The sequence below is a fragment of the Camelus dromedarius genome, chromosome 3 (assembly GCF_036321535.1).
Source record: "Camelus dromedarius isolate mCamDro1 chromosome 3, mCamDro1.pat, whole genome shotgun sequence".
NCBI classification, from domain to species: domain Eukaryota; kingdom Metazoa; phylum Chordata; class Mammalia; order Artiodactyla; family Camelidae; genus Camelus; species Camelus dromedarius.
The window spans coordinates 40467104-40479388 of NC_087438.1; the positions used below are offsets into that span (position 1 = coordinate 40467104).

The 12285-nt window shown below is 40.4% G+C and overlaps 1 protein-coding gene across 1 annotated transcript in view; it reads left to right on the top strand.

Moving 5' to 3' along the window:
- The window catches only part of LOC105084855 (uncharacterized), a 99263-nt gene extending 87931 nt beyond the window's left edge, over positions 1-11332 (top strand). The window contains exon 5 of the mRNA XM_064480889.1: positions 8290-11332. Coding sequence (XP_064336959.1) covers positions 8290-8313 — 24 coding nt within the window. The 3' untranslated portion in view covers positions 8314-11332. The remainder of the gene's footprint in view (positions 1-8289) is intronic.
- Positions 11333-12285: the final 953 nt, after the last annotated feature.

Below are 12285 nucleotides of genomic sequence, written 5' to 3' on the forward strand. Positions count from 1 at the left end.
TTTAAAGTTGACAAAATTTCTGTATCTCCCAAATGGATTTTTAAAACTTTGTTAAAAACTGCTTCTAAGAGTATTTGTTTTTTAAAAAACAAGCATGAAAAAATAGAAAAAATACTGTGAACAATTTAAAAGACAAATAGAGACTGGGAAAAGCATTTGCAAGGCTGTAGATGTAACTAACAATGGGTCAATATCCTTACTATATAAAAGTGGACAAATAACATGATTTGGGAATTTATGAAAGAAGAAATGACCATTTAACATACGGAAGCATTTTCATCCTTACTAGTAACCACGGAATACAGATGGCAACCAGATACATCTTTTCATCTATCAGATAAGGAAAAACCAGAGTTGTCCAGGATGTGAGTTATTTGACACGTTCATACACTGCTCATGGCAATGCAAAATGAAACCACTTTTCTGGAGGGCAAATTGTCAATAAATATTTGAAGGCTTAAACATATGACCTGAAGGAATTCATCCCAAGGAAACAATCAGATAAGTGTATAAAGATGTATGCACAAGCAAACCTGGAGATCCTAAATGTTGGCCAACAGAGGATTGATCAAATGAAGTAAATGATATCTGTACTATTATATAGCCATTAAATTGGTAACATTTATGTCTATTCATTGGAATAAAAAGATATTTACAACATATTAAGAAAAAAAGCAGGCCACAGAAAAGTATGATCAAGTTTTTTAAAAACATTTATATATATATACACATATATATATGTCTCTATATATGCATTACACAGACGTATGTTTACATCTGCATGATAGCTATGATTTATGTCTTCTTTACAGTCGTTTTTATACAAAAGGATTGGTTGAGCTAAACTCTCTGATAATAAATATGGGGGTTTTGTTCAAACAGACTTTGAAGTTTCAAAAAGTAAAGATTTAGGAACTATATTCAATATATTGTAGTAATATATAATGAAAAAGAATATGAAAATGAATATATGTAAGTATATCTATGATAGAAACATGATGCTATACACCAGAAATTGACAATACATTGTAAACTGACTATACTTCAATTTAAAAAAAAAGCAAAGATTTAATTGAGCTGACAGAGGTTTGGACATACTGAGGAGTAGACCAGAGGATCTGCAAGAGAACTTTTACTGATACTTGCATGAATAACGGTGAATGCACTCATAGTTTTTTCCTTGCCAGAGATCAAACTTGGTTAGATTTTTAGACTTAAATATTAGTGAATTTGAAATATGATTATACACATATTCACATATGAACAGGGAGGTTGTATTGTTAAAATCTGGCAAGTCTCCCATGCTTTAGATTTACTACATTTACAAGTATATAGAGGTAATCCTTGACTTACACCTGAACTGAATATTGAAGGATTATTTTTAAGTCTGGAGTTGATTGTACAATTTCAAATATATGAAGGAGGGGAAACTGATGGAGAAGAAAATGATAGTAAGAGAGTATGCGAGGAAAAAAACGTAAACGAAGAATCTGTTTTAATGCCATAGAAAATTAGCTAATGGAGAATAGTTTAAAATTACTAAAGTTGAATATAGTAAATCAAATTAGCATTAATATTTTGTGAGTATGTGATTGTGAAAAGATAGACTAAATGACTGTCTTTTTAAAACTATTGGTAATAGAATCAATTATGGTTTATTATTAACTATATTAACAGAAAATGAGCCTTTACCAGCTCCTAGAAATAAGAGGTTGTTATAATAGACTGTGGTCCCTTATCAACGTATGTAAAACTTGAAGGTTTATAAACCAGCTCCCTTCCCAGAACTAAACTAGATTAGATGATCAATTAATGGCTAAAATGTTATTATATCTCTTTTTAATATTTCTTGTCAAAAACTTATATATTCCTAATTCAACTTGTGTGTCTATTTGTGTAATATAATTTGGTCATAATTGGTTTCATTTTGATTATCTTTATATTTTGGGTACTTATTATCTTTTCTCTCATCCACCGGGAATTCCAAGGACCAATTTTTGCTCTTTAGCAAGTCAGTAAGGAGCTTCCCACTGAGTGCCTTAATTATTGTTAATTGAATATTGTAAGTGGTTTTTCAGGATCACCATCTCAGCAATCCACATGGCATTTTTCTCTGTTAGCAAAAGGTAAAGTACCCAGAATCCCTTCTACTGCTTTCCAAATCAAGCTTCAGTGGTAACTGGTTCCTATAAAAAAAACTAGTCTCCTCTTTTCAAATGTCATGTACATATATGCTTAGAGTGGCACTTAGAATATGGTGGCTGCTTAATGAATATTAAATGACAGCTGTCCTTTTAAGTAAAATGATTCCAAGTTCTAGTCTGAGAGGGAACAGCCCATTCTGTTTTCCAGAGCTCCCACCATGCATCTCATCCAGCAGGCAGGCCTGGTGCTCCAGGATAGAGCTCTTCCATTGTCATGCACCAGGACCAAGCTTTCTAGGACTTTTTGCTATTCTATAATCAAAAGAAGGAAGAAAAGTAAATACAGAGCTTCAGAAGATCTGAGGCTGTCAGAAATGCTACCGGCAAAAAAATCAGAGAACAGAAAAATCACTGAGCCAGCCTTCCTGTGTATTTCTGGCCTTACAACGCACAATAAAAAAGAAATGAGGATTTTATGATCTGTCTTTTCACCTTTCAAATGATGTCTCTAATTTTGGAGGGGTTTGGGGACTAAGGCTTCAGTGGAATGAAATTATGTTGGAAGTTGGTTTTAGCCACATAAAATCATGCCTTCTTAGTTATTTGTTCTCTTGCTTGCTCAATGAAATCACAACCATTGTTATGAAATCAGGACCAGCAGAAGGCTTTAGACGTAATCTAGAGTCTCCTTCCTCATTAAGGTGGCCCATAAATTATCAAAAAAAAAAGAGGAGAATCTGTCCCTTAGGAGGGACAGGATTCCAAAGGCTTGGCTAGTAACCTGTTAGAGTATAAATGACACTTTCTGTGAGGACTTTCCCCTTGTATTTAGCCACTTTCTATTACATTTGTCAGGTATCAGGTTTAGAAACAAATTCAAGGGCCATCTTTAGCAATTTTCTAATGTTGAATGTTATGCACCCTGTGGTGATCATTTTGCCCCAGTTTTTAATTTTCCTATTCTTAAGAAAATAAGAATTTGCCTACATTTCTCAATCATGTGATCACTGTATATAGATTTTGTAAGTCACCTCAAATCTTTTGTGATAAGAGACAGATGGGAATGAATAAATGGTGGAATAAATAAAATCATAAAACATGCCCCCAAGCTGCAGTTTAAGAGCACTTTTGCTACTTCTGAAGAAGAGCCAGTTATCATTACTTTTTAACAGAGATAGCAATCAGAGCCTCCCCGGGCACAGCCATTTCTGATGAGAAATGCCCTGACCACCTCCCTTTATCTCCCATTCCTCATTTGCCCTGCAGATTTGGATCAGTGGCAAGCATCTGACCTGAGGGCAACCATTGCACTGGCCAGACAATGGCCTCTAATGTAACCTGGCATCAACAGGTGACCTGGGCCAGTCAGATTCAGTCTCCCAAGAGTTTCAAGTGCAACAAGAGTGTGCTGGTTAATAAGAGAAAGATGGAACTGAAGGGTCTTAATTAAAGAGGGGCTTGAGAGGCCATAAAGCCACATGCAAGCTGGTTATGAGGGAGCAGAAACTGTGACGAAGTCAAACTGGTCAGGCGAGAGAAGAGGACAAGTCAAGGGGGCCCGGCTCACAAGACAGAGATGGGAGAAGAGCCGGCACAGGGTGGCCACTATTCCTGGAGGCCTCCACATCTGCTCCCAGTCCACACACCTTCTCCTGGTAAACCTCCCACTTCTCCAAGGAAACCTGACAGACACTTTGTTGTTTGTAGCCAAGATTTTCAACATGTGTCAAAGCATTTTCTTTTCTTGCTGTTTTTCACTCAATTATAAAGTTTTTACTTGACAACTTTGGGCTTTTTCATTTCGACGATAAGATTTAGAAATTGTCTTCTCATGGAAAGATATTTGGGAGCAGAAGTTTAGTGGAAACCAAACAGAAAGGGTTAATTATTCCCATTTTCTTGTCACCAAATAAATACCACATTAAAAATTCCTAAATATTTATGGAAGGAGATTCCCAAACTTCCTCTGATGGCTTGCTAAATTTTCTCACAAATAGTAGAACTTACCTGCCATTAGGCCCCAGTGTCTGTTATTTGTGTATACTGGGGTTTCCCCTCTTTTCTAGTTGCTTTGGGTAGAACATCTGGCTCTTTGGCTCTGCTTCTCCCTGAGACACGTCCCTTGGCTCCACTCAATACATTCCTTGGGTGAGCTGCTTCCTTTTCTAGGGCTCAGTTCCCTACGAGGGGCTTATTTATCAGGGGGTGGGGCATGGGAGGGGCCTATCAGTCTATTTCTATATGTGAGGAAGCTAAAGCTTTTTAAACTTTAAACGCTGTCAAACTGACACACGGTGCTAGAAAGAGATCCAGAACTTTTGGTCATTTCCACCTCCTACAAGGGAGACTAGTGGAAATGTTGACTCTCATAGGGGTTCTGTTACAACGGATGCATCTTAGGTCACCATGTCCACCATTGTTCTTCATTTATCAGAGCCACATCAAGTTTTTAGAAATATGCAGACATACAAGCGCCTAGAAATATTAATTTTCATTACTTCCTGTTCTTCAGGCCTAGAATACCTGCCACATAGAGTTTGTAACCTTAAATCATGAATTTATCAATGTCTAGTTTCTTCAGGGATCATCTGAATGACAACATTGACTATACAGCAAATCAAGTTAGTGTGCCTAATCCAGTTTGGTCATCAGCTGAAAATATTGGAAGGCCTTTTCAGACTGAGTATGTGTGGATGCCAGGTGTTCCAGTAAGTATAATTCTGAGTCATAGTCTGATACACGTTGGCTGTAGTTGATTCCCACTTAGTGGTGACTGAATTTGCCATATTATCTTTCACAGCAGGATCTGCTTATTCTTCCCTTTCTGAACTGTTAACACCTCCTCTATCAAGAAACTTGCTTTGTAAACAACTCACTTTCTCTGGGAGAACCCTGGCTGCTTAGCCATCATCATGCATAGAAACCTTCCCTCCCAGACAGTCATGCCTCCCTGTGTCCCACGTAACGTTCTCATTCTGTTTAGCTGGAATATCCTCTTTTTCCTGTCCAGCTCTCAAGGCCCAGCTTCAGTCTCCGTTTCTTTGCAAATTCTTCTCTGATCTCCAGTTCTTCTGAACTTTTACAGACTTAGCCATTCCAATGTAAGTCTTTATTATAAACTGCAGTGGATTGCTTCCTGCTATTTTGGACAAAATCACAAGCTTTTTTTTTTCCATTTTTAATTTTTTTTAATTGAAGTATAGTCAATTTACAATGTTGTGTCAATTTCTGGTGTGCAGCATAATGTTCATGTCATATATATACATACATATATTCTTTTTCATATTCTTTTGCATTATAGGTTACTATAAGATATTGAAACCGTTCCCTATGCTATACAATATAAATTTGTTGTTTGTCTATTTTATATATAGTAGTTAATATCTTCAAATCTCGAACTCCCAGTTTATCCTTTCCTCCCCCCTTTCCTCCCTGGTAACCATAAGTTTGTTTTCTATGTCTGTGAGTCTGTTTCTGTTTTGCAAATAAGTTCATTTGTGTGTGTGTTTGTGTGTGTGTGTCTCTCTTTTTTTTTTAGATTCCACATATAAGTGATATTATGTGGTATTTTTCTTTCTTTCTGACGTACATCACTAGGAATGACAATATCCAGGTCCATGCATGTTGCAGCAAATGGCATTATTTCATTCTTTTTTTATGGCTGAGGAGTATTCCATTGTGTACATATACAACAACTACTTTATCCAGTTGTCTGTCAATGGAATTTAAGTTGTTTCCATGTCTTGGCTATTGTAAATAGTGTTGCTATGAACATTGGGGTGCATGCATCTTTTCAAATTAGAGTTCCCTCCAGATATATGCCCCAGAGTGGGATTGCTGGATCATGTCATAAGTCTATTTTTAGTCTTTTGAGGAATCTCCATACTGTTTTCCATAATGGCTGCACCAAACTACATTCCCACCCACAATGTAGGAGGGTTCCCTTTTCTCCACACCCTATCCAGCATTTATCCTTGGAAAATCACAAGCTTTGACCTGGAACTGGGACCATGACCTTTACTATGACTTTATGCTCCACACGTCTTTCATGAGCGCATTCACCCTCACACCTAAAAATGTGTTTTGGTTGATTCACTTCATCTCTGCTCTCTTCACATGTGGCAAAGTGATATGAAGCACAGTCACCATCTCTTCTTCTGGAGGAAAAGCTAGAGGGGGCACAAACCGACTTCCATATCTGAATCATTCTGGAAAAGGACTATTTGTTACTCCCTGCAGGAGGACAGCCTGGAGAGAGAGGGCAGCTTCCCGGTTCTTCATAAACCTGCTTCATTAAGTTATTCTACAGGAATGCTTAGATGCTCCATCGTGTTTTTCTGTTCAAGCATAAGTATAAAAATCCATTCCAAAAGGAACCCTGAATGATTTTTTAAAATGATCTTTCTAGCGTGGACAAGTGAGCACTGACCCGGTAGGCTTAGCCATTGTCAATGCCATCGTGTCATTACTGCTCCCCTCCTCCCTAACTCACGGGGAAGAAATAGCAGTCACAGTGCAAATATTTAAGTTGAAATGTTACAAGAAGAATTTTTATATACCTGATATCAAAGATGCAAAATTATTACCATGCAATTCAGTGGCTACAAGATTTTTGATAATTAAAGTTATTGTGGCTTTGCTTGTGACCAGTAGGTCTGAGCTTGTAAGACAAGCCCTATAAAGCCTGGCTGATTTTCCCTAAGCCCCAGGACTGGAAATTAGGTTGCTGCTACCAGGGTTTTCACATGACTCACCTCTTCTCCAAACTCTCTCTGCTGAGGCAAAGCATTTTTCACACTATCCAGTAAGTACCTTCAAATGAGATCATGAATGTGAGCAAACTTTGTAAGTGTCCCCTTCACTGTGGGGGCTTAGGTCTGACAGCAGTGACTAGAGTAGCATAGACAGTTGCTGTCACTAATCCAACCCACAGGACTCTAGGCCAAGGTCTTGGCTTCTTACTCTGGGGTGAAAGGAGACAATAGCTTTCTATCCTACTGCCTCTAATCCCGGGTCCCGACAAGTCACTTAAACTAGCTGCAGGATGAGCAGAATCAGAGCAGAAGATGGGAGGGGCAGGGAAGTATCCATATCCAAGTGGGGAGCAGAGCAAATGCTAAACACCCAGGGGTGGTTCCTGCTAAGGGTGGGCACCAGTGGAGATGGGCTTGGGAAATACAAGGTCTAGACTGGGTTGCTCATGGAAGTTCTGCTCTGGGGAAATCTCTTTTGAAGGCTGGAAGCCCTGCAGTAATCTGCCATTGTTAAAAGAGCACAATTCAGAATGCAGACTGCCACACCAAACATTTAGAACAGAAAAAGAATGAATTTAGAAAGAGTCAGAAGTCTTGGATTCATGTTTCATGCAGTGGGGTACTGGAGCTGGCTCATGAGAGCCAGGGCATCTCTTCCCAACTCCACACTTGAGGATGGTGGGTTGATGCGTTGAAATTAGCCATTGTTGGAATACTTACAACACAGACACTGGTAAACAATAAAGTTCAGTGTTGTGGGATTCCCCCCACCGCAGAATCACTACTGCATATCTGCCACATCAGCCCTGTGGACCTGGGTAAATTTTTCAACTTCTCCAAACCTTGGGTGATACCAATTTCACAGGGGTATTGGTGTCAATAAGACAACTTGGAAGTGCTCTGTAATTTGTAAATGTTCTACAAGTAATAGTTTTAATTATTTGAAGTAAAAGGTTAAATATAAAGTCTTAACATTTATTAAAAGTAAAGCATATAATGGTCACCTTTCATTGCAGACTTAAATAAAGATATAGGACAAGATTTCAGAAAGGAAGCAGCATATATGTGTCATTTAAAACTAACCTGTGCAAGTTCAGCCTAATTGGCTCTGGCTTCAACAATAAAGTGAATTCACTGTCACCTAGGCTAAAAAGGTCAAAGAGAGTGCCAGCTTAATTCAACTGGCTTAATCTAGCAGCACAGTGAATGCTGTCCTAGAACAGGATGACCATGTGTTCCTGTTTGCCCAGGATAGTCCTGTTTATGCATCCTGTCTGGTCCGGCATTCGTCTTGCCCGGTGTCATTCTCAAAGTTGTCGTAGTTCAGAAGGTAAATGAGGGGTTTACTTAACCAAGGTCTGTTCACTCTGCTCAGTGTTTTTGTGTTGCAGGAGTCACCATCGGGTATCACATGATCCGTTTTCCTCTACCTACTCCCTGTGGCTCCAGCCTCTTCCATGTGGATAGCAAAATATCTGGAGCAGCTGCAGACTTCATTGCCTAAAACTGCCCAGTCTAGTGGGACAGAAAATCTCTTCCAAACAGCACTTACACGAATTCGGGGAATCACTGTCTGATTAAAGTCACCTGGCCATTCCTGGAGCATCTATTTGGGGAAATGGATTCACGCGTGGACTTAGTTCATCACATTCCCACCTAGAGTCGCCATGAGATGATTCCACACAACGCACATAACTGAGAATGAGGAAGGGTGGATTCTCCCAAGGAACAGCAAGTAACGGCCGTGGAAGAGGTGAGTGGATACCAGAGAGGTGACCAGAATGATCCGTGGCACTGCAGAGCAGTGAAAGTGCTGGCATAGGAGTCGGCTGACCCAGCTTTTAGCTTTTCCACTGGTGTGGGGATGGCGGGCAAGCTGTTGCATGCCTTAGGCCTCAGTTTCCAGTAGGGTCATGTGGAAAGTCAGGACTGCAGGATTCCAAAGGTTCCGTTTGCTCTCCGTGTTTAATTTGTGGCTATGTTCTCTCATTAGTCCTTCAGGGTTACCAATCCCAGGTTTATTTTCTTACCTAATTTTTCTTACTGGGCCCAAACAGAGCTCACCCTGGCTTTATTCCTAATTCCAGAAACATTTCCACTCCAGTCGGTGGAGATCTGAAATGTTCCGTTGCTCCTATTAAGTCAGTCACATTCTTTAACTGGCTAACTTTGCCCACAGTTTACAACTTGTGTCAGGCCCCAGGAAGATTTGCTTTTAGTTTTTTCCCTGTGAACCAAACAAGTCATAAAAACAGATTTATATCATGGTTTCCTTACAGCTGCATTTCATCCTAGGTTTCTTTAAATCAAGAAATTGACTAACATAATGGCTGAATGAATAAAACACAGCCACAGTGAGTGACTGCCTTTAGCAAACTGAGAGGGAGTCTTATTATTTAAATGTTCCTGGTTATATTAAGTGGAGCAAAAGCCTTGGAATCGAAAGTGAGAGAAATAGGCAGCCAAGTTAAAAATGCTACCAAGCTGTAAATAAAATATGAAACTAGCTTAGAAGGGGAGCATTACATCGAAGTTAGACACTGATATATAGTTCCTAATTGTGAGACGTTTGTAAAAGGTGACATGACACCTGTCAATTATCCACAGCAGCCCGGAAATGCAGATTATATGAATAATTCACCAATCCAGTGCCCTTTGTTACTAAGCCTAGTCCATAAAATAACTGCTGATATGAAGGAAGAAAAGACATTAAAACGCCAGTGTTCTGTGTCACACACGGAAACGTGTTCAAGGCAGTTTCATTATAAGCCTATGTTCCAGGTCGCACCAGTGGCTAAATAATTAACATGGGAGACTTTATCAGGTGTAACAAAGAAGGGGCTTGGGCCCTGGAAACTATATCCCCAAGGGAGGCTGCATGAGGGAATCTTCGGTATCAGAAACACATCATCACATATCTCAATTTTCTCACACTCCCATGCAGTACACAATCCTTTAAAAAGGCCAAGTCTGAACTTTTGTTTTAGAATCATGAAATTGTAGAATAATAAATTTGGAAGTTCACTGAGAGAAAGCCTACTCCACTGGCTTTTAGAAGCAACAGAAACCTTTTTTCAAGTACACAGTACAAGACAGATAAAAGTTGGGATTATTTTAGTCTGGGGGCAGTGGTGAGGAGGATTATAAGATACAGCAGGGATCTGCCTACTCAGCTGCCCCCTGCCCAAGCACCTACTGGGATCCAGCTGTCCCATTTCACAGATAAGAAAACTGAGGCTCCTGAGAGGCAAAGGGCTCCCTAAAGTCCCAGAGTGAGTCCGCAGCAGACCTGAGCCTGGAAGCCAGACCACCGCCTCCCCTGCTGTACACATACACATGTACAGCTGGAGGTACAGCTTGTCTACACAGCCACGTGAGCAGCCGGGATTTGGAGAAATACCAGTTCTGCAGCTCTCAGGGCTTCACGAGTGAGCATGAGGAGTGGAAACAACTGACTCTTTCATTTGTGGCCTGGGCCCAGGCAGCCTGATACCTACACCCCCATGCCTTTTCTATTCCCGTGGTTGCCACGGGGCCAAGGTCAGAGGTCACGGGCCAGGTGGAAGGTGGGGCTTTGACATGCCCAGGGGACTGGGCTGGCAGCCATAGGTAACCAGAGCCAGCCAGCCAGCCAATCCATCTGCTTCCCTGGTCTGCTGTGAAGAAAAGCCTCACTGGACGGAGCTGCAGAGGCGGCTGACTCCACGAGTGACTCCAGCAACACCGCGGAGAAAGATTTTCTCGCCCCCACAAGATGGTTCATTCCTTGTAGCTTCCTTCATAATGAAGATTCCAGCAAAGAGGAACCAAAAAAAAGTTTTGTTTCATGAAGTTTATGTAGAAAAGAGCACCTTCTTTCTCATTTTAGGCTTATTTGCTGCCAAGGTTTGGCTTTGTTTTTTGAAAATTTGCAAGGTTTTGTTCTTGTGTAAACCCACTGGGTGCAAGTGCTTTGGCGCCAGTGTTTGCTAATGTTTGCTGTTTTTCTCTAATTGTCCCAAAAGACAATTTGTGTGTATATATATATATATATATATATATATAGCTTTTAAAGAGGTTAACCTACAGGGAAGTGCTACTGGGAAAGGAAACCAAGTGTCTGATGTGGTGCAAAGGCAAGTATAACTTCAAGGCATTCTGAATTTGTCTCTCTGTAATCAGTCATCACTTTTAGAATGAACACATTATATTTAGTTATATATAGAAATAATAATTTGCTGCTGGTTTTGTTGTGAAGAGCTAAGGTTGATAACTTCATGCTTTGACTTTGATGGTTTGAACTAGTGTGAAACAGAAGAAACTGGACATCTTGTTACGTCTACTCAGAGATGGATTCTCTCAGTGTGTATGTCACTATATTCCTTTGTGTGAGGACAAGAGTTTCTTTCAACAAATGGAGGTGATTATTAAATGAATCAGTGATTATCTAAACCAGTTAATGCTCGTTTCAGTAATGCTTCCCTATCTCTCAGGCTTGGTCTGGAACACTCCTTTTCTAGTAAGAGGCTGGTGGAGCTAAAACAGCTGAGTGTGAATCGTGGCAAATGGATGGACCTCCCTGAGCCTCAGTTTCCTCATTTGTAATTGGAGCATCGTGATGGTGATAGCAGTGCCTGTCTCCCAGGATGGCTGTGAGCTTTGTGGCTCCCTCATCTGCCGGGCAAAATCCTTACCCAATTGGGTCATAGTCTAGCTTCCCAGAAAGCTGGGGCTGAGACAAAGGCTTCCCTGCAAGTTATTTATTGTGCATGAGATCTCAGGATGCTGGACATGAGACAGGGGAGCCAGGCAGGGAAGGAAGCAGGCCTGTGTGATCACGCATCACCGAGGTGGCTACTGCTTAGGGTGGTCATTTTTAACCAAATAGTATAAAACACCCAGTGAACTTCAAATTCCAACAACAAAATTCCAAACAAATTCAACAACAAAGAATTTTTTTACTGTAAGTATGTACCATGCAATATTTGGGACATGCTTCTAGTAAAAAAATTCTTTGTTGTTAGTCTGAAATTCTAAGTGAACTGCATTCTGTATTGTATCTGACAACCCTGGCCCTGCTACCAGCTGCTGGATATCATAGGACTAAGAAGTCGTATGAAATCCATCTTGGGATTGAGCCAGTATTATCATTCCCCATCGCCAGTGGTCAAAGTTAACGTTCCCCATAGGTCATAACTTGTCGAAGCCTTTATGTGTTGCCCATGTGGGGCTGAATGGGTTCCCATCACACTCTGCAGGGCTGGATCAGAAACCTCTGTTGAGGGGCTGTCAAGTGGCTCCTGTGTGAGGCTGAGCAGAGACAGTAGAGGTCAGACACAGGACCATGGTACCAGACGCGTCATACAAATGCTGAAGGGCAGTGATGGAGAGAACAAACCAGAGAGTGT